A 21,546-nucleotide genomic window follows, 5' to 3' on the forward strand; every position below is an offset into this window, starting at 1 on the left:
CCATCTTGTCCCACCCCAATGAGGAGCTACCTGATCCAGGTCTGTAATTTCAGCTCCGCTTTCCCAGCTGGCTGGGCTGGGGCGCTGTGAAGTCAGTTCTGCTCTGTGGTCACTGGTCCAGCTGCTCTCTGCTGGGGAGCCAGTGCTGCTCCAGTCAGTCCTCATGTAACCTCTGCTCTACTCCACCACCATCCAGCCAGGCCGATTCCTCCATGCGGGGCTGGGGGCAGGGGAAGAGGTTTTCAGAGAGCAGGGCTCTGGAGGAAGGAGAAGGCTAGAGACAGCTGTCAGGAAGCAGGACTATGTGGGAAAAGGGGGCTGGGAGAAGTGGGAGAGAGGTGAAGGGAGATCTCAGAAAGCTGGTCTCAGAAGGGAGACGGGAGGGCAGGGAATATTGGAGGAGGATTATTTCATGGGGTATTGAATTAATGATCATTAATTTCTGTGATAATTATAAATATTTATATATGATGGGCCAAAGATATTTATTTTATTGATTACATTATGTATTTGTATTTATTATATTAATTTCTTTAATATGAGAATTTATTTTTTATATTTTCAACTTGAAATTATCTCTGGAACATTTGGCAGGGGAGGCAACAGTTCAAAAAATCAAACATTCAACCCCAAACCAGAATTTTTAAAAATATGTATATCTTAAAATTCTCCTGAATTTTAGGCCAATCTCGTGATCGTTGGTGGCGTTTTGAACTCTGAGGCACTAGTGGGCAGAAGACAGTGGGGCTGGAGTGGGGAATCTGGAAATTGAATGGAACAAAATGAATAGAAGTGAAAAGGAAAAGGCCCCGATGGTCAGACATATTTAGGCACCTAACTCCCTTTGAGATCAGTGGGAGTCAGGCACTCAAAATCCTTTGAGGAACTGAAAAGGAGTACTTGTGGCACCTTAGAGACTAACCAATTTATTTGAGCATAAGCTTTCGTGAGCTACAGCTCACTTCATCGGATGCATACTGTGGAAACAATTCAAATAAATTGGTTAGTCTCTAAGGTGCCACAAGTACTCCTTTTCTTTTTGCGAATACAGACTAACACGGCTGTTACTCTGAAACCTGTCAATTTGAGGAACTGCTTGACCGTGAGATTTGTAGATTCCATTGAAAGTGATGGTGTCGTTTGTTATTTAAAGAATTCATCACTTTAATGCTTTAGTTGAGGAGAAATGTAGCCATTTCAGTGCCTTGAAAAAGTGCTTTGTAAAAATGTTGTTCCTGGTTTCTGTTCTGATTATTAAATGATCCCTTTCGAGGTATTCAAATCCTGCACATTTCCTATGAATCAGTTTAAAATAAAATTATTTTCTGCCTGGTGAATTTTCCACTTTTTTGTTTTGTTTTGGCCAGGAGCAGGTACGCTCAGGGGATTAGAATAGCCACTGACAGACAGAGTGGCTGTGGGAAGGGGGAAGACAGGAAGCTGAAACTGTGGTTGGTTGTTGCATCATTTTTTGTACCTCCCTGGCAGGAATGCAGCTGTGAGCATGGATGGGTGAGTTAAAAGCCTGGGGGGCAGAGAGAGCTTCCACCAACATGGCCTGGATGAAAAGAGCAAAAGGTGAAGAGAGGTTAGACCAACATGGCAGCACCCTGCCGGGACTCAGAACTCAGTTATTTAAATCCCCCTATTGAAGCTGTGTCATAATGTATTACGCAATACGTAATGGAAGTGGTCCCCTCTCACATTTGGGTTTCCGTCTGGTGGTTCTTCTGGCTGTGATTCAGCAAGATCTTGGGTCTCTGGGGCTGTGGCCTGGTCTACATGACAAGGTTAGCCTGATGTCAGCCTATTTGTACATGTCTCTGTCAAGCTGTCCTGCCATGGCTCCAGACCATGCGTACCAACCTTCAGGCAGACTGTTAGTCAGCAGGGCACAAACCCCACATTGGCAGGGAGTTCTATACTTAGATTTCACCAACCGATTATCAAATGTAACCTCCTCAAACATTACAACAGCTTTAGTCTGGAAACATAGGCAGTCCCCTTTAATGCCCCAGTCTATCCTGCCACCCAGGTAAGCATGCCTTTGTGATAGATGGTCCCTTACACCACCTATCACAGCAATATTCAGGTTATGCCCAGTCCCAAAGGACCAGTCGTTTACCCTAGATCAATTGCACCTTAGATCTTACACCAAAGACAATGCTTATACCCAATCTTATAATAAACTATCTAAAGATGTATTAACTAGGGAAAGGAAATAAGAGAGTTATGTGCAAGGTTAAAGCAGGTGAACAGAGATACACACAAATGAGTTCCAATCTTAAGTCTCAAAAAGTGAAAGAGGCTTCTATAATAAGCACACTCTAGATGTGCTTTAGGGCTAGTCCAGACCAAGCACTGGGGACCTTTTGCTTTACGCTTAGTAATCCTTGCCCCTCAGAGTCCCAGCAACATAAGAGATAAAGTTCCTCCTCGTCAGGGCTTTTTATTCCATCCCCCCCTTCTGCTTTGAATCGCAAATTCACTGATGGGAGGAATTCACTTGAACGTCTCCTCTTCATGGTGGGCAGAGCAATCAACAGTCTTTTGTCCCCTGATGTTGCAGAATGGTTTGTCTGGTGTCAATGGGCCTTCTTTGTGGGTGATTTAGAGTTACAGAGCAACCACCTAAATATCACCTTATCACACGGGACACAGATATTACGAGTGAGACTAACACATGCAGAAGCTTACAAGCTTTTCATAAAGTCCAAACACTAAACATATTCTTATAAACTCTAATCCCTGTTTTAACAATACTAACAGACTGGTGCACCAGATGGGTTCCAGCTCTGTGCTTGGCAATGTTCAGCTGACACCTAGGGGCCTTGGCATGAGCTGGCACGTGGTCTGCCAGCACCACAATAAACTTTCAAATTCCACTTTACAGGGGTCCTTATGACTGACAGCCTTGCTTCTCACTGCCCAGTGCATTCTGTGCAGCCATTGCTGTACCTGTAACCTGCTCCCTTTTCCCAAGTGCTCTATTCAGTAGGGATCCTCCCAGCACCCCTCCAGGCACTGTGAATCCTTCACACCCTGGAGACTGAACAGACCTCGGCTGTGTGTTCTAGATCCCGGGCTCTAGGGCAGGCCTGAGTTCCACTCCCACCACTGGGGAAGTGAACTGGAAGACTGTCTGGGCAACTGCAGAAGTCAAAGGATCAGGGCACAGGATACCTCTTGAATGGAAGAGATTTTGAAGGACTCTGCCCCAGAAGGGGAAAACATATACAGTGACCTGGCAAAGGGCCAGGTCACAAAGAGGCAGCAGCAGCTCCTGGAGTGAGAGAGGGGCTGCAGACTGAGACTGACAGGCGGAGATGCAGCGTGCAACTGCAAGAAGGAGCATCGGCCACAGGCAGCTAATCCTCATGATAGTCAGGAGACGGCACCAGACAGTGGTGACTAGAGCACACCATCATAAGGTGCCATTGGTGGAGCACAGAAAAAAAAGGTGCATTTAGCCTGAAACTCAAACACCCCCTTTCTGGGTGAGAGCGTCTAACCACTTCGACAGACATTATCAAAGAGGCTGCTCATCTCCGTCCCCCACCACACCTTTCCCAGGCTAAATTTCATTCCTGCTGGGATGGTGCCCCCCATAATGCTTTATGGAAATATGCTTATGAGTGTACATGTGACAAAACTGGAATATGTTTTATGCTAGATACACCATGTAACCTATCTTTGCAAAGGTTCTGATCTACTGAATGTATTCCTCCTATTCGTATGCATGGATCATTTGTATATCTGAAGTTACGAGCATTGGCTCTGTGCTTGTATTGAAAGTGTTTGCTGTAGGAAGCACATCAGGCAGATTTGGTCAACATAGTGTGAAGGGGTTGTTCACGTAATTGGGAGTACTTATCTAATTGGAAGTGATTATCTAATCACGTAATTGGGAGACGCCAATCCACATCTGAGCTTTCCTGGGAATGTTCAAACTAACACGTAAACAATGGCATTGGCCTGCCAAAAGCTGAATCATTCATAGACATGTGACTTGCCCAGGTGACTGCAAAACCATCTTGTTGAGGGATTTTACACAGGAGATCGGAGGGGTTTCCACTCAGAAGAGAAAGACTATATAAGCACCTGGAAACCCCTCCATTTGGTCTTCAGCTGGCTCAAATGATAGCCTCTCCACCCCAAAGAGATGCCTGAAAGGAACTGGAACAAAGGACAGTAACTACAGGGGTGGGAGTGATTGCTGGACCCAGATGAGGAAGGAGGCTAATCTGTCAAAGAAGCTTATTGGAACATCTCTGAGGGTGAGATTTCCCTGCATTTAGTTTCCTTCTGTATTAGGCTTAGACTTGCGTGTTTTCTTTTATTTTGTTTGGTAATTTACTTTGTTGTGTCTGTTATTACTTGGAACCACTTAAATCCTACTTTTTATATTTAATCACTTTTTACTTATTAATTAACCCAGAGCAAGTATTAATACCTGCGGGGGCAAACAGTTGTGCATATCTCTCTATCAGTGTTATAGAGGGCGAACAATTTATGAGTTTACCCTGTATATGCTTTATACAAAGTAAAACGGATTTATTTGGGGTTTGGATCCCATTGGGAACTGGGTATCTGGGTGTTGGAGACAGGAACACTTCTTAAACAGTTTTCAGTTTGCAGCTTTTGGGGGACATGGTTCAGACCTGGGTCTGTGTTTGTAGCAAGCTAGCGTGTCTGGCACAACCAGGCAGGGTACTGAAGTCCCAAGCTGCCAGGGAAAACGGGCTTAGAGGTAGTCTCAACACATCAAGTGGCAGTCCCAAAGGGGTTTCTGTGACACAACCCATCACAGTGGCGTAGTCGAGCAGGATCTGTGCACAGCTGATTGCTTTGAGACACTGGTAGTGATTTTAAGTGAGTTTCGGGTGTGGTGGCTGGAGAACAGACAAAGTGGTTACTGGTTTGTTATTTTCTGTTTGTTTATTTAGGGTGAGGGAAATAAGCACAAGAAAGCAGGAAAATGACTACCGGTGAGGCAGCTACAAAACTAGAGGTGGCCAGACTGGAAGCAGAAGAGAAGGCAAAGGACCGCAAGTTTCAACTGAAGCTCAAAGAAGCAGAGTCAGCCAGGGAGGAGACTGCACACACAAGGGCTACAGAGGCAGAGGCAGCCAGGGAGGAAGCTGCTCAAAAAAGAGCCATGAAACTCAGGCAGCTGGAGGCTGACCAAAAAGGCAGGAGAAGGAGTAAGCGAAGCAGCTAGCCATGGAGTTAAAAGACAGAGAAATACAGGCCCAGAGGGAGGCCCAGAAGCATGAACTGACTGTTATGGAGTGGAAGAGACAAAGCCCTCCAGCAGCTGGCTCCACTTCCCCCAAAATCCACAAATGGGAACGATTATATCCGCAGTATGGTGAGTCCAGTGATATTGCCAAATATTTCATCACCTTTGAGAGACTGTGCACCCTCCATGCAATCCCTGATGATCAAGAAATGACTACGTTGATGGCAAAATTGATTGGAAAAGGTCTGGATATATTCAATAAAATGCCTATTGATGATGCTTCAAACTGTGGTAAATTTAAGGAACTGATTTTAAAACAGTTTCAGATTACACCTGAAACCTAAAGGGTTAAATTCAGGAATCTTAAGAGGGGATCTGGATTGAGTAAATGTGGCCTATGTAAATGAAATGAGAGATTTGTTAGACAAGTGGGTGAGGGGAAAAGGCATTACAAGCTTTGAAGGAATGTGTGATTTGGTTACTCAGGAACAGTTCCTGAATATGTGCAGTGATGATGTAAAACAGTATTTGTGGGACAAAAAGGTGGATGGAGTGGGTGGATTGGCTGAGTTTGCAGACTCTTTTGAGCCGTCACAAGCTGCAATTAAACATGAACCACTGGCAGAGGGGTACAGGGTTGAGGGAAAGCAGAATCACCATTTTACCCCTGGGAAAAAGGAAGCGGGGCGTTCACCTCCCCATTCCCCTGTTACCCGTCCCAAATTTCCTGTGCAAGCAGAGGAGCCCAAGAGGTGCTCTCATTGTAAGTCCACTGAGCACCTGAGGAATAAATGTCCCTCGCTGAGGGAGAACAGGCAGCAAGTAACACATGAAGCTGCTGCTTCTCAGAGCCAGGCTACTGCTTCTTTCCACACAGGATTTGTAAAGGTTGCTTCTACACAACCAAGCAGCGTGCACATGCATGCTGTTAAACTTAATGGGAAAGTACTTCACGGTTTAAGAGACACGGGTGCAGAGATTTCTGTGGTCAGGAGGGAGACCAGGAGAAGGATTTGTTGCCAGGGAAAATGGCAGAATTAGAACTGGCGGGAGGTTACAAAGTCCTTGCACCTTTAGCTACAGTGCACATGGAAACTCGTGATTTGCAGGCTGAACTGACTGTTGCAACAGAGGCACGCAATTTTGCACCATTTCTACTGGGGAATGATATCTTTGATGTGGCAGAATCTGTCCTAGGGTTTGCTAGCAGTAAGAAGGAATCTTGTGCTGAAAGCTCCAGAGGGGAGGGTAAAGTCACATGTTCTGCTGGGGAAATAAGGGAGTGTCTCTTTAATTCCTCTATAAGAGTGGAAAATGCAGCTTTGAGGGAAGGGGTGGTCGAAAGCAGTTCCGGTAGCCCTGGGGCTCAAGGCAAGTCCCTGCGGAAGTGGCTGGATAAAGCCAGCTCCTGTCCTGTCATCTCTCTCGGGGCGGGGAGCATCCCACCGAGGCCGTCCCAGCTGCTGGCTGCCAGGAAGCTGCAGGTCGGCAGGGACGGGTCCTGCCCTGGGGTGCACAGAGGCATGTACCCCAAAGGTGGAAGTTGGGGTCCTGGTGACCGCTGCGGTGGGAACAGAGCCCGGGGACTCTGTAGCTGGAAGGAAGCCCAATCTGAGTTGGGGGGACGGGGGGGTTTGCTGGCCAGTGAAGGGTCTGTCACAGCTGAGCCCACAGCTGGACCAGGGTCACCTTCCCTATTTGGGGGACCACAGGAGTGTCTGACCCAGAGGGGAGCCCAGAGAGGAAGCCCAGACGGACGCAGCTCTGTGACACTGAATCGTTTGTACATTAGGTTGCTTTGGCATGTTTTGTTTTTCTTTTGACAAATCCAGGTGACTTATTATTTATCATGCTTTTATCCTCTAGGTGCTCACAAATGGATTGGGTAATAATTTGTTCCAGTATCTTTTCAGGTATCGAACTCAGGCTGACTGGTCTATGATATCCAGGGGCCGCCTCTTTGGTCCCCTTTTAAAATATAGGTGCTCTGTGTGCCCTTTTCCTGTCCTCCCGGACCTCACCCGTCCTCCTGGAGTTCTCAAAGATAATTGTTAATGGTTCCAAAATTGCTTAAGCACCCTAGGACGAATTACATCAGGCTCTTCTGACTTGAATACATTGAACTTATCTAGATATTCTTTAACCTGTTCTTCCCCTTTCTTTGTGGATGAGAGAGAGATGTTTGAATCTCTGTTTCTCTTTCTCATCTCTAGAAACAGCAGAGCCCCAAGGAGTAGCTGATCTGTGGATGCAGTCAGAACAGGAGAGGGGAATGGATGTGGGCCAGAGGGCTGAGTAGAGGCAGTGACGGGCATTCAGAGATATCCTGTATATTTTAGAACAGGCCTGAAAATTCATAAGTTTTTTACTTCATGTAATCAATTCTTGTCCACTATTTCCCCTCAGTGTGCATATGTCTGGCCTCATGATTGTGGAGAGGGACAGTGCAATGACTGTCGGGGTGGGGGAGTTAAGGGGGTAGTGAAAGAAGAGAGCAAACCCAGGTTCTATTCCTTGCTCTGTCAACATTTTTCTGTGCACGTTAAGCAAATCCTTATTCACTCCGTGCCTCACTGTCCTCATCTGTATAAAAAAGGGGATAACAGCCCTTCTCTGCCTCATGCAGGTGCTGTGAAGTATGTGCTCAGATGCTATGAGGACAGAGGCTTTCTACCTACCTTAGGCAGCAGTGCAGCCCTTTCCACATCAGCAAACATCTCGCATCGGTGTTGTCCCTGGCTCTTACCATTTTATCCCAGTTCTTTCCGTTCTTTTCTAAATGCCCCAGCTCTCGGTGTGCTGTGCTTAGATGAGAAGAGCAGTTTTCTCTAAAAAAATTTAGTCTAGCAGAGAATCTTGAGAATGAAACCACAGCAACACCCAAAAGCTAACAAACAAACAAAACTAAAATGTCAGTCGAATAAAGGAAAATGTAGGTTTTGTTTGTTTTGTTTTAAATCTCGTGAGAGTTCGGATCACAGAAACCCCCTGGGAGCTGCCACCTGATGTGCCAAGACTACTTCTGCTCCTGCTTTCCTGCCCTGCCAGCTTAGGACTTCAGTGCCCTGCCTGGTTTGAGCCAGACCCAGGTCTGAACCACATCCCCTAACAGCTGTAGGCTTAATTAAAAGCAACTTAGGAAGTGTTCCTGTCCTTGATACTCAGATGCCCAACTCCCAAAGGGGTCCAAACCCTAAATAAATCCGTTTAAAGCTTATACTGGGTAAACTCATAAATTGTACGCCCTCTATAGCACTGATAGAGAGATATGCACAGCTGTTTCTTCCCCCCTCCCACCCCCCCGGTATTAATATATACTCTGGGTTAATTAATAAGTGATTTTATTAAATACAGAAAGTAGGATTTAAGTGGTTCCAAGTAGTAACAGACAGAACAAAGTGAATTATGAAGCAAAATAAAATAGAACACGCAAGTCTATGTCTAAGAAAACTGAATACAGATAATAACCTCACCAGTTCCCGTAAGCTTTCTTTTATAGACTAATCTCCTTCTAGTCTGGGTCCAGCAATCACTCACACCCCTTGTAGTTACTGTCCTTTGTTCCAGTTTCTTTCAGGTATCTTTGGGGGTGGAGAGGCTCTCTCTTTAGCCAGCTGAAGACAAAATGGAGAGGTCTCCCAGGGGTTTAAATAGACTTTCTCTTGTGGGTGGCGACCCCCTCCTCTCTCCTGTGCAAAGCCCAGCTACAAAATGGAGTTTGGAATCAAGTGGGCAAGTCACATGTCCATGCATGACTGAGTTCCTTACCAGCCAAGACACATTCCTGGGAAAGCCCAGATGTGGATTGGTGTCTCCAAGTTCATTGTTGGCTTAAGGGCTTCTTGACTGGGCACTTACTGAGAACAGTCTTTTCTCAGGAAGCTGACCAACTGCTTCACTAAAACCTACTTAGAATCAGACAAGTATACAGCCAATATTCATAACTTCGAATACAACAATGACACATGTATACAAAAATAGGATGAATAGATTCAGTAGATCATAACTGTTACAGAGATATGTTTCATGGCATATGTAGCATAAAACATATTCCAGTTATGTCATATATACAGTCATAAGCATATTTCCGTAAAATCATATAGAGTGCGTCACAGTCTCATAAATCTGAAGCCTGGGGAACAATTTCAAGATTTTTGCTTCAGCCACAAGGGCTAGAAACTTCCGCATTTTAGAAACTGGCAGGCAAGATTCTCAGCTAGTCACCATGCTTCCAGGAGCTGGGTGTTAAAGCGCCACTAAATGGCCTTGACTCATGATAAAACCATGAGAGTTGGAGACACCGGGGCCCCTTGACACTGAGTCCCAGCAGCCTTGGTGCCAATGGCAAACAGGCCTTTCAAACACTGATTCCCTTTAACCAACTTTTCAGCTTGTGAATTTAATATCACCCCTTAGAGACACAGGGGGCTGATTGCAGGACCAGAGCCTTATTAGTTTCAGAGTAACAGCCGTGTTAGTCTGTATTCGCAAAAAGAAAAGGAGGACTTGTGGCACCTTAGAGACTAACCAATTTATTTGAGCATAAGCTTTCGTGAGCTATGCATCCGATGAAGTGAGCTGTAGCTCACGAAAGCTTATGCTCAAATAAATTGGTTAGTCTCTAAGGTGCCACAAGTTCTCCTTTTCTTTTAGCCTTATTAGTGCATTCCACTTTTGTGGAAACAAAAGCTTCTGGGGTGGAATGTTGCCAGGGGGCTGGTTCCAGCTGAGCAACCAGCATGAGTCAGTGCCAGGAAGGGAAACACCCTGTTTTTATTGCAGGGGGGGTCAGTTCCACTGAGCTAAGGAAAGTGAAACTAACTCAGTTCCACTGCCCAGAGGGAGCCATGGCTGCAGAGAGCCCCTTGGAAAGTCTCCAGAATGAAGCTGCTTGTCCCATCTGTTGGGAGCTTTTTAAAAATCCAGTGGTTATAGACTGTGGGCACAGTTTCTGCCAAGTCTGCATCACCCAGTGCTGGCAAGGATCCGATGCGAATTTCACCTGCCCCCAGTGCAGAGAAACAGCTCAGCAGAGAAACCTCAGACTGAACAGGCAGCTGGCAAATGTCCTAGCAATAGCCAAAGGTCTGAGTTTCCAGGCAGCAAAGAGAGCAGGAGGGAAGGGGGTGTGTGGGGATCACCAGGAGCCTCTCAACCTGTTCTGTGAGGAGGATCGAAGTCCCATCTGCATGGTGTGTGACAGATCCCGGGCGCACCGAGCTCACACAGTGATTCCCATCGAGGAGGCTGCCCAGGAGTACAAGGTAGGGAGTCACTGTCCTGTCTGATTGATTCTATGTTAATTACAGGTTAGCTTTGTCAATAACTCACCGGTCACGCTTAATTTCTCCCTCCTACAGCTGTGGATGTAACTGCATCATTCAGCTCCCTAAAGCCTTCACAGTATGAAAAACGATATGAAAAGAAATGTACAGGGTAAGGTGGCTAATGAGACGAAAATGAAGACTTTAAATATGATGGATGTGGGAAACATTTCTCTGAGCAGCTGAAGCTATTTCAAATCTAGTTCCCATTAGTGAGATAAGTGATAAGGGATCCTACAGCCCAACTTAAGCTGCTAAATGATCAGTGAGGTTTAAATCACTAGAGCTGCAGGCTGATCTATGTGAGAGTGCTGCCTTCAGACTGGAGAAGGGGGAGTTACAAGCTGTTGCTATTACTAAATTTATTGTTGTTGTTATTATTAATAATAATTAATAATAATATTTGCATCCCAGTAACCACTACAAATCCCAGATGAGATCTGACCTGGATTCTGCAGGGCCCCCACAAAACACAAAGAGACAATCCCTGTCCTGAGGACTTTACAGTCTAAATAGACAAGAGACACAAAGGGTGGGAGGGGAAAATTGAACCATAGAGAGGGGCTTTGACGTGCCCAGAAAATGAGTGGCTGGGAGCAGAAACCGGGTCTTCTAAGGCCTAGGCCAAAGCTCCAACTGCTGGGCCATGTTGCCTCCCCAACAGTACCTGCTTGTGATGAAGTGTGGCCATTTCAAGGCCAAGGCCTTGATGACAATCCCAGACCCAGAAGGGAGATGAGGTTTCCCACTGGGGTTCTGAATTCCTGTATTGCTCCATGAGGGGTTAATACTCAGAGGCCGACCAGCAATAGGGGAGGTCACTGAGCCAAACTCTGTGTGGACCCTCAGCACCTTGAATACAAACACAGAAGGGCCCCAGACAGCGCAGGTCCAAATCAGATACCATTGGGATTAGACTGGATTGCAGTCTGTACTGTGTTATTGTGTATGTGGCCAAGCACCAGCCAAAGTTGTTAGCAAAAACTTGTCAAATGTAGGTTTACTGATTCACCACCATGTGACTCCAGTTTCTTGCCAGTTTAACTCAATGGAGAAAGAGGACAAATAATTCTAAACTGTCTGAATATAAAACAGTCCTAGTCTCTGTTAATGAGGTTTTATTTCCTTGTGGTTCCTGATGTCATGGACCCTGTAGAGCTGACAGTCACCTACAGAGTCTTCGGTTGCAATGGAAAAACACCCCTTTCCACAAACACACTCTGAACCCTCAAAATAAACTCCCTCAAATCATTTCTGTTTCTCCAGGGAAAGATTCAGGCCCATTTGGAGACTCTGCAGGAAGAGAGAGAAAAGCTGCTGGGATTTAAAGTGACTGGAGTGAGGAAAACCCGGGAATATCTGGTAGGTGCCCAATGTTATTAACCTGCAGAGACTTGCAGTGGGAGGTCTGTTGGGAAACAGATTCCACTGTGGCCTTGGAGAAAGTGGGCTTGTGTGTGTTTCTCCATGACCAGGGATTGCTATGTTAGATTCATGTTTGCACACACACATACACTGGCCCTGCGAACTCCTCTGGCTGGATCAGGACAACATCATATTCTGCAGAATCTCAACTTTCATTCCAATTCATTTCTAGCCCTTGCTGCTTTCACAAAACTCCTCCCAAGGGAACTGACCTATATCCCGGGCAGCGCTGTCTGCCTGGGTCTGCAGGCATTTCTTGCCTTGTTTAATTGTTCCATTCTTTTTTCTCCCCTAGCATCTCTGTCAATGTAGTGCTGAGTCCTGCCTCCCTCTGCTCTGGGTCTGGATTAACATAGACCTCTGATAACACAGTGTCCTGCCCATGTTAGTCATAGAAACTTCCCATTGAGAGATATTAGGGCTGGTGAGAATTAGGGTGACCAGATGTCCTGATTTTATAGGGACAGTCCTGATATTTGGGACTTTGTCTTGTATAGGCTCCTATTACCACCACCACCCCCATCCCCTGTCCTGAATTTTCACACTTGCTATCTGGTCACCGTAGTGGGAATGTGTTAGAAAATCCTCTCCCTATTAACCACGGGGTAAAGTCAAGTGTCAGACATCTTAGAGCTTGCAAAGAAATTGTGTCTCCTGCACATTCGGCACTCCATGAGAGGACCCTAGATTCTATGTCCCTGGCCTGCCATTTTTTTTAATAGATCCAGACACAGGCCGAGAGGCAGAAGATTGTGTCTGAATTTCAGCAACTGCGGCAGTTCCTGGAGGAACAAGAGCGACTCCTGCTGGCCCGGCTGGAGAAGCTGGACAGGAAGGTTGTAAAGATACAGAATGACAATGTCAGTAAACTTTCTGAGGAGATTTCCCATCTCAGTGAGCTGATCAGTGAGCTGGAGGGGAAGGGTCAGAAGCCAGCGAGTGAATTCCTGCAGGTGAGACTGAGTTAGAAACATCCCACATCCCACCACAGGGACAGGACAGATCCTGAATCCTGGGCACCGGGGTGCAGAAGTCGGAGATCTCAGTGTCACTCGTAGATATAAAGATGACATTGAGTCAGCAGATCCATGGCCTGGGCCCCGGGCCAAGCTGCTTTTCCTAATATTTGCAAAATCCCTTCCCTGGGATCCCCAGCGGGTGGCGTCATGGCATGTGAGACTAAGGTTGTTTTTCTGTCTGTTTCCTCTCTAGGATTTCAGAAGCACCTTGAGCAGGTACATGGCTCTTTCTCACCCCCCTTGTACTTCACGATGCTGTGAAAGGGCTTAGAGAGAACATTAACAGCACATCTCCACAGGGCTCTACAGCAAAACGCGTGGGGCAGGGTCACTTCTTGGATAAAAATTTCTCTGATCAACTTAATTCTGAGGGTCTCCGCCTTTTATAGAATACTCTGGAATATCTATTCAGTGGGAAAGACTGACCTAAAGTATTTCCCGGAGATGTGACGTCCTGAGGGACTGACTGCCTCAGGGTTCTGGAGATGCAATACGGGCCGTTCACCCCTAGTGTACTGGTAATAATCAGACCCTGCTCAGCAGGGATCAAGGGTCTTTTCCACTGGAAGTCTGTTTGGAGACCTGTGTGGAATGAGCTGGTTTGGGTGCAGCTGAGGTCTCAGTCTACTACCTGAAAGAAAGATCTTGTAGCATGATGCACACAAGCAACATGGAGCATACCAGTATTGGTGCATGGAGGCCATCGAGAGAATTGGCCCTGGAGACTCAACTCCTCTTTTATCCTCAGATCTGCTCTGTCCAGGCCAGAGTGGAAGAGCATGAATTGGGCTTTTGGGGGAAGGTGGCATGGCCATAGTCTGTGCTGCAGGCCCCGTAGAGCAGCGACTTCCCCTAGCAAGGGATGATGGTGAGTTAGTGACTGAAATGTAATAATGAAATTCTCTCTCTCCAGGTATGAGAAGGGGAAGTTCCAGCAGCCAGTGGAGATTTCTCCAGAGCTAGAGAAGAGGCTCAGTGATTTCTCCCAAGAAAATATTGTTTTAATGGAGACTGTGAGGAAATTCAAAGGTACTGAGAGTTGGGATCTAGGAGGGGAAATCACGGTGTGTCTCTGAGACTGTGGGAGGAGTTAGACTGGCCAATTGGTTAATAATTAGGTTATGTAGCTATTTAATAAAAAATGGAGAGTCATCAAATTGAGCAGGGGCCCAGGCACCAGGATGTCTCACGCTGATTCATTTAGAGAGCCTTGGCAAAATCATTAAGGTAAAAATATAGCAAAACTTGGGGTATCTCAGTTTCTCTCTCCCAACTACACAACTCGAGCACAGGGCATGTGCTCGAGAGCAGTTTAGAACCCAACATTTCAGGCCACTCTTGAAATGTGGACCCAGCCCACCAGCTCTGGCCCCATATGGCAGCTGGTGTTGGCCAAAAGGGAAGGCGTAAATCCTGGTGAGCCTCTCCAGCACAGGAGCCTCTTGTGTGTAATCCACAGCAGCTGGGAGCTGCAGAGGGGGCCATGCGTGTGGACGCTCAATGTAAACAAAATGTCTCGCAGCCCGCCAGCGAATTACCCTGCCGGGCTGCGTGCCAACTGTTGCTGACCCCTGAAATAGAAGGTTTCAGTTTAGTTATTATTAAAGAGGTGGGTATGTCTCTGTTTCTCTCTCATTATTAAGACATAATTATGTCAGTTAAGAGTGGGGATGTTATAAATATGACAGCATGAAATCTCACCTCTCTTTTATCCTTTCCATCTCCAGACACTCTGCTATCTGAACTGGAGACAGGAGCACACAGACAGGGTAAGATTGCAGGTGCAGGTTATCTTTAAAAAAGGAGAAAATTCCCATGAAAACATTTCCAAACCAACACCGACCAGACTTAAAAAGAAAACATTCACTGCTACGGAAATCCCACGCTGAAGGCACACAAACAGTCCTGACACCAACCTTACTGCTCAGTTCATGTCCACACCAGTGAATAGAAACAGATACTGACCAAACACCCTTAACTCTGACCCTGGGGTTTTCATAGACATTCACAGGCCCTTCCAATATTAAACTGAGAGGAATGTGTAGAGAGCACTCTCCCCTTAGGGCAGACACATCCCTCTCCTTTACCCTGGAAGAGGGGGTCTCCTGCATAGCTTTTCTCCAACATCCGACCTTTCCTTAGGCCAGGGCTGGGCTCTCCCATTAGAGCTATTCACTGCTTCATGAATTGTGCTCTGAAATTCAGACAAAAAGAGGGAAATCCCTAGGCTCATACAGACCAGGTGAGAGATTTCAGGAGAGATTAACTTTCACTTCAGAGAAAAAATGCATGAAAACAGTTTTATGAGCAAGTAGCTAAAGACACAAACCAAACCAACACCGACTGTGACACCCCCACCCCCAAGAAATAAAAATACAAACATGAAATGCTAAGGAGGTCCCATGCTGAAGTTAAACAAACAATCCTGACACCAGCCTTTGCACTGAGTCCATGAACTGATACACTTGCACTGAGCAACACACAAATGTCCTGGTGTTTCCAGACCCGTCCATGTGCCTTTGAAATATTAAATTCAGGACATTGCCACACCTCTCTGCTTTTCCCTGGGTGAGGGGCTCTCTCCCCTTGTTCTTTACCAGCATCCCTCCTTTCTCTTCAGCTGGGCAGGCTGAGCTCCCCAGTTCTTCCTCAGTTAGAGATAGTGTGTCCCTATGATGCTGCCACCTTCTTTCTTCCCAAGACCACCCCCCATTTACCACTCTCTGGGCTGGAGTGGTTCTGCCCCAACGCCCTGTCCCCTCCTCTTCTCCCAGGCCAGGGACAGGAGGATGGGCTCAGTGTACAGCTTCCCCCTGGGTTTATATCTGGTGCCTCCCTCCTCTCACTCCTCTCTGCACAACGTCAGGTTCTTCCTCTCTGACCCTCAGAGGAGCAGCCCCAGCAGGGAGTTGCAGCAGGGAAGAGGGGAGAGAGGGGCAGTTTCTGCAGCCCCCACAGCAGGTCCCAGCAGCCATGGGGAGGAGCTGCCAGGGCATCTCTGCTGGGTCTCAGGCACTCAGGGCAGAGAAGCAACTCCCCAGGTTGGCGTTGTAAATCCGAGACCAGGTGCTCTCATCTCTGTGACCCTTTCCCCCTCCAGACTCTTTGCCACCTGAGCTAGAGCCAGCTGGGGAACAGGGAGCTGCAGCCTCTGTAACCAAATGAGAACGTACAAAAGCGGGTCCCATTACCCAGACTGAGAACTGCAGTGACATTTCTACTCAGTGTCAGGTGCCCAGGACAGAGGCAGCTCCCTGGGATCCAGGCCTGTCCCAGCCAGACCAGGGCTGCTGGGGAGTGTGGGAAATAGTCCCAGCCTCCCCCAGGACTGAGCCCTGCCCCTCACACTCTGATTCTCTCTCCCTAGTGACTGTGACTCTGGATCCAGACACGGCTCATCCCCAGCTCATCCTATCTGAGGATCGGAAAAGTGTGAGATGGGGATACACTCGGCAGGATCTGCCTGACAATCCTGAGCGATTTGACACTGAGCTCTGCGTGCTGGGCTGTGAGGGATTCACCCGGGGGAGACATTGCTGGGAGGTGGAGCTGGGCGATGGGAGGCGCTGGGCTGTGGGGGTGGCCAGAGAGTCTGTGAGGAGGAAAGGCTGGATCAGTCATAACCCTGAGGGGGGGATCTGGGCTGTGCAGAGGTGGGGGCATCAGTTCCAGGCTCTCACCTTCCCTGAGATCCCCCTTCCCCTGAGCCAGGTCCCCAGAAGGATCCGGGTTTCTCTGGATTGTGAATGGGGGCAGGTGGCTTTTTTTGATGCTGATAACGAGGCCCCGATCTTCACTTTCCCACCAGCCTCTTTCACCGGGCAGCGAATCCGTCCCTGGTTCTGGGTCTGGACAGGATCCCAGCTCAGACAGTATTGCTGAGACATGGGGGGATATCACCAGGGGCGGCTCTACCAATTTCGACGCCCCCAGCAGTTGCCGCGGAATTGCTGCCGCCGCTGAAAGCCACCGCGGCGGGAAGAGCGGCAGAGCTGCTGCCGAACAGCCACCGCGGGACAGGGACGGCTGCCCCAAGCACCTGCTTGGAAAGCTGGGGCCTGGAGCCGGCCCTGGATATGACTCTGGAGACCCTGAAATCAACCTCTCTAGTCTCACGCACCCTTGTCTTTGTGACATTGGACGTTTCCTGTCTTCCTTCAGACTTTCCGCCATGCAATCTCTCTGACCCTGGAGGGCCTGATAGGTGTCTGACCTGTCAAAGTATAGAAAGCAGGGGCAGCTTCTCTACCTCCTCCAATCTCATTGACCCACGGCTTTTGCCGCCCGTATGGCACTGTCCTCTATGGCGCAGGAGGACTCTGGGAATTCTGGCTCAGACAGTGCTCCTGAGACGCGGTGGGAATAGTTCAATGGGCATGAAAAAATGGGTGTCTCTAATCACAGTCATCCTAGTCTCTCTGATACTGGAGGACTCTCATCTACCTAGCCTGGGGCTCATCTTTATGACCTTGGAGGACACCTGTCTACCCAACCCCAATATCTAATCTCTGTGACACTCCCCCTCCCGCCCTGCAGCCCCAGGGATGGCAAGGAGGGGGTGTGAATAGCTCTGGAGCTGCAGGAGGAGCATAGGGGCCCTGAAGGGCACATGGGGGGGCTGCAGGATGAGAACTGTTGGAGGGTCAGGGACAGAAGTGATGTGGGGCTTGGGGCTGTAACTACTAGCGGGTCTGGGGGACGGGCAGATGTGGGGGTGGCAAGGACACCAAATTAATTGTCATTTGGGAGGTTTGGGGAGAAGGTGGATCCTCTGCACCAGCAGGGAGCCTGGGAGATAGAGACCCAGTCCCAGGGACTGGGAAGTGTGACCTCCAGGCTACTGGGGAAGGGATGCTGTGGTGAGGAGGAGGGGCGGGGGGGATGTCATTTGGATGAAGGTGAGCTGGCTGCACGGAGGAGAGAGGCAGGTACAGAGCAGCTTTAATCAGAAGGGAGAGAAGAAATCAAAGTGGGGGGGGCGGAAATAAAGTAAAACAAGTGTAAATAGAGAAACCTGGGGAAAGGCATGGGGGGTAGGGAACTAATGTGAAAAGAGTGAAAGCAAAACAATCCTGAAACCAGAAAAGCTTGGGGCAGAGGAGAGGAAGGGAAGAGCTCGGGGAGAAAACTGGGAACCTGTGTTGGAATGATTTGTGATAGGAAATAAAAGAGATTTAGGGGCAGACAGAGAAATAAATGGATGGAAAACAAGTGCTAGCTAAAATGATGTGAAAAACTGGGTGAAATAAAATAAAAGGGAGAAGGAAAGAAAACACGAGAGGGAGATCTATAAAATCTTTCTGAATGTGTGACTGTAACTCATTAGCAGGGGTGAAAGTAAGCAGAGGGATTTACTGGTACCCCGGGTCCCCCCTGGGCAAGGTGTGGGGGGGTGGCTCTGGCCACCGGAAGGGGGGGGCCTCGTGTGGAAGGGGGGGGGCGGGGGATCAGGCTCCCCCAGGCAGCCCTTCACTGCCGCCACTGTGATTTGAAGGGCCACCCAAGGCTGCTGCCCCTTTTGGTCCCCCCATCAGGGGCCCTGCCGGACCCTACCGCAGGGTTGCCGACGCGGGGGAGCAAAAGTGGCAGCGCTTTAACGTTGGCCATGTGCGGGCTGGTACCGGCGGCCAGTTCTCACCAGTACGCCAGACCGGCCTGCACCAGCCCACTTTCACCTCTGCTCATTAATTCCTACCCAGAGTTCATTTGCAATATTTCCACTTTAATGCCTTTCAGGACAATGCATCAAATTTTTGACTGTTTTTACCACATGGTCTGGTTATGAAAGTTCCCTCCCAGTCTCTTTAAGCCTGACATTTACTTAATGTAAATAAAGCATATAAAAATGTTTCCTTGTTTATATCCCTTTCATTTTCCAGGTGTGATTTTTGAAGATAGTCCTGGATTTTTTTTTCTCCTGAACTGGTTGTGTCACCGAACACTAATGAGGATATGCATGTATGTCACTCTGGGATTGTCTACAATGCAATGTAAGCCCAGGGTTATTGTGTCTGGAGTCAGCTGGCCCATGTTGGAGAACCCTGGGCTTGAGCATCTACACTGTTTCTTAACCTTACATAAAGACATTTCTAACCTAGGGTCAAACCTAGGTCTCTGGTGTCCACGCTGCAGCATGTAGACCTGAGTGAAACCAACCTTATCCCAGATTCCGACCTGAAATGTAGCTGCTGTGGCTCTTTGACCATGTTTCAGTGTAGCAAAACTTTTCTGCCCACCCTGCACTGTGGGAAAGCCTCCATGAGAGTTCAAATCCTAATATACATCAGACAATCCACATACGAGAGAGACCCCACAAATGCTTGGATGATGGGAAAAGCTTCAGTTCCAGTTCATACCTTCCTAAACATTTCAGAATCCACATAGCACTGTATTTATAAATGCCTCGACTGGAAAAAGTTTCATTGATGATCAAACCTTACTTCACATCAGACAATCCACACAAGAGAGAGAACCCATAAATACTTGGTTTCAGAGTAACAGCCGTGTTAGTCTGTATTCGCAAAAAGAAAAGGAGTACTTGTGGCACCTTAGAGACTAACCAATTTATTTGAGCATGAGCTTTCGTGAGCTACAGCTCACTTCATCGGATGCATCCGATGAAGTGAGCTGTAGCTCACGAAAGCTCATGCTCAAATAAATTGGTTAGTCTCTAAGGTGCCACAAGTACTCCTTTTCTTTTTTCATAAATACTTGGAATGTGGGAAAAGCTTCAATAACTGCAGGAAAAACTTCAGTCTGAGCTCACACATTATTCCGCATTGGATAATTCACACAAGAAAGAGCTTGAAGGGGTACCTGCATTTTGTGCTCACATGGCATCAAGCATCAGCAAGTCCATACAGGGAAGAGCCCTCTCAGATGTCCTTAACCTGGAAAATGCTTCAGTTGTTAACTAACACCACATTGAACATCAGAGACTCCTACACATAGGAGAGAAATTCTCTTAGTGCCTTGACTAGGCAACATACAAGTTGTCAGTCTCAACACACACAAGTTCAGGAATCATTTCCTTCTGGTTACGTTTCCACACTGTCAGTGGGCAACACAATCAAATCACTTTTATGCTTTCCTTGTGCCCTGGCTAGGGTATCAACTTGATTAGACAATGTTGCTGCACCCTTTCCCAGCAACACACTAGCAACAGGCAAAGCAACAGTACCAGAGTCATTTGGTCTCTGGGATTTTGTTAGGACACTAACTGGATGCAACCTAGTTACAGTGTCACTCTCCCTAGCAGACAAAAATTTAGGACCATTTCCTTTCTGGGTGTTGGTTGTAACCAGAACCAACTCTGAGACAACTGCACTACCCTCAACCATCACAGGCTGAGAGGCACCTTCTGTCTGCTCCACAGACAAAAAAGAGCTGGAGAAACCTTCCCCTTTAACAGACACTTGGGATATTATTTCCCTTATCCCAGCACACATGGCTGTTCACAGACAATTGCTTTTAGACTGGGGTAGCTCCCTCCATGGGCAAGTCTGACATTTACTTAATGTACATTTACCCCTAACAGAGACAGGAACATTCCCTTCGCGGTCACAATCCTCCACACAGGTAACAGGTAAGGTACAGGGACACTCATCTTCCACTAACCTTGCCTTCCCCAACTGGTTAGACAAAGTCATCAGCTCACACAGCTGCCTAGGCTCATCAAAACTTTCCATGCCTTCCTCTCCCCTGTCCCAGCACTCAGGGCTGGTTACAGACAAATACTGAGATAGTGGGGTGTTGTGTATTTGGTTGTCATGGTAATAGAATCTTGTTGTTACTATGGCAACTGAGTTAGGTTATTAGGGGATAGCCCAGCTGGTTTTGGCTGGTTTTTGGTTAGTTCAGTGTGTGGCAATAAATGGATGCCTTTTAAGGTTTACAGCTCTCTGTGTCTCAAGTGATTTCTTCCTAAAACTGTTGCCCCCAAGGATACAACAACGTGGCGACAAGGATGGGATTCCTGTGCTTCCCCAGCAACAGAAGAAAGTAGAAGTCAAGTACAACACCCCCCACCCCAAACTGTCGGAAGGGGGTGAGAACTGGCTTGTTTGCACTGACGGTGCAAACTGAAACTAAAACCAGGGGTACACTTACGGGCCGCTGGAACCTTTTGAGGAGATTCTAGTGCAATGGCACATATATACTGAGTGTTTTGAGCTTTTTGTTATGGCAAATGACATTACAGAAGAGAAGGTGCCAATATTCTTAAGTGTTGTAGGGGCTAATACCTGTTCCCTGCTGCGCAGCTTACTACACCCTGTTAAGCCTGAGACCAAATCTTACAGTGACATTGTGGAAATCCTGGGGTCCCATTTTTCTCCAAAACCATTGGTAATTGCGGAAAGATATAGGTTCCACAAAAGAGACCAAAAAGAGGACGAAATAGTTATGCAATTTGTAGCAACTTTGAAAAAGCTTGAGGAACACTGTGAATTTAAGGAGCTATTAAATGACGCCCTATGTGACAGGTTAGTTTGCGGCTTGCACAGTGAAGCTATACAGAACTGCCTATTGACAGAGG

General features: G+C 47.4%; 1 protein-coding gene and 2 long non-coding RNA genes across 5 annotated transcripts; 1 reads left to right on the forward strand and 2 right to left on the reverse strand.

Moving 5' to 3' along the window:
- LOC119567375 lies at positions 1–21,000 on the reverse strand. The gene is made up of 6 exons (XR_005227389.2): positions 20,628–21,000; positions 19,827–19,951; positions 14,712–14,802; positions 10,574–14,581; positions 1,478–1,558; positions 1–318 (listed from the first exon to the last, which is right to left on the reverse strand). It is a non-coding gene; the product is annotated as an uncharacterized LOC119567375 (long non-coding RNA).
- LOC122462386 lies at positions 2,218–8,846 on the reverse strand. Its single transcript, XR_006284897.1, has 3 exons — positions 8,716–8,846; positions 7,921–8,041; positions 2,218–2,631 (listed from the first exon to the last, which is right to left on the reverse strand). It is a non-coding gene; the product is annotated as an uncharacterized LOC122462386 (long non-coding RNA).
- On the forward strand, positions 9,891–18,870 carry LOC102940178 (zinc finger protein RFP). 3 transcript variants are annotated; one of them, XM_037912659.2, is made up of 8 exons: positions 9,893–10,506; positions 11,833–11,928; positions 12,714–12,944; positions 13,204–13,226; positions 13,924–14,039; positions 14,738–14,779; positions 16,378–16,442; positions 16,819–18,870. In XM_037912659.2, the coding sequence occupies exons 1-8, from the start codon at positions 9,982–9,984 to the stop codon at positions 17,194–17,196; spliced, it is 1,476 nt and encodes a 491-aa protein (XP_037768587.1). In that variant the 5' UTR covers positions 9,893–9,981; the 3' UTR covers positions 17,197–18,870. The 3 variants fall into 3 exon arrangements, with proteins under 3 accessions (XP_037768588.1, XP_037768587.1, XP_037768586.1); XM_037912658.2 differs by having other exon boundaries at positions 9,897–10,506; positions 16,378–18,870; XM_037912660.2 differs by lacking the exon at positions 12,714–12,944 and having other exon boundaries at positions 9,891–10,506; positions 16,378–18,870.
- Positions 21,001–21,546: the final 546 nt, after the last annotated feature.

Source organism: Chelonia mydas, chromosome 11, assembly GCF_015237465.2.
Source record: "Chelonia mydas isolate rCheMyd1 chromosome 11, rCheMyd1.pri.v2, whole genome shotgun sequence".
NCBI lineage: Eukaryota > Metazoa > Chordata > Testudines > Cheloniidae > Chelonia > Chelonia mydas.

Bases quoted from the DNA above. Each gene is read 5' to 3' on its own strand.
- LOC102940178 (XM_037912658.2), top strand. From the start codon at position 9,982: ATGAGTCAGTGCCAGGAAGGGAAACACCCTGTTTTTATTGCAGGGGGG. The intron at 12,945-13,203 runs GTGAGACTGAGT...TTTCCTCTCTAG, and splicing joins CAGCGAGTGAATTCCTGCAG to GATTTCAGAAGCACCTTGAG. The intron at 13,227-13,923 runs GTACATGGCTCT...CTCTCTCTCCAG, and splicing joins TTCAGAAGCACCTTGAGCAG to GTATGAGAAGGGGAAGTTCC.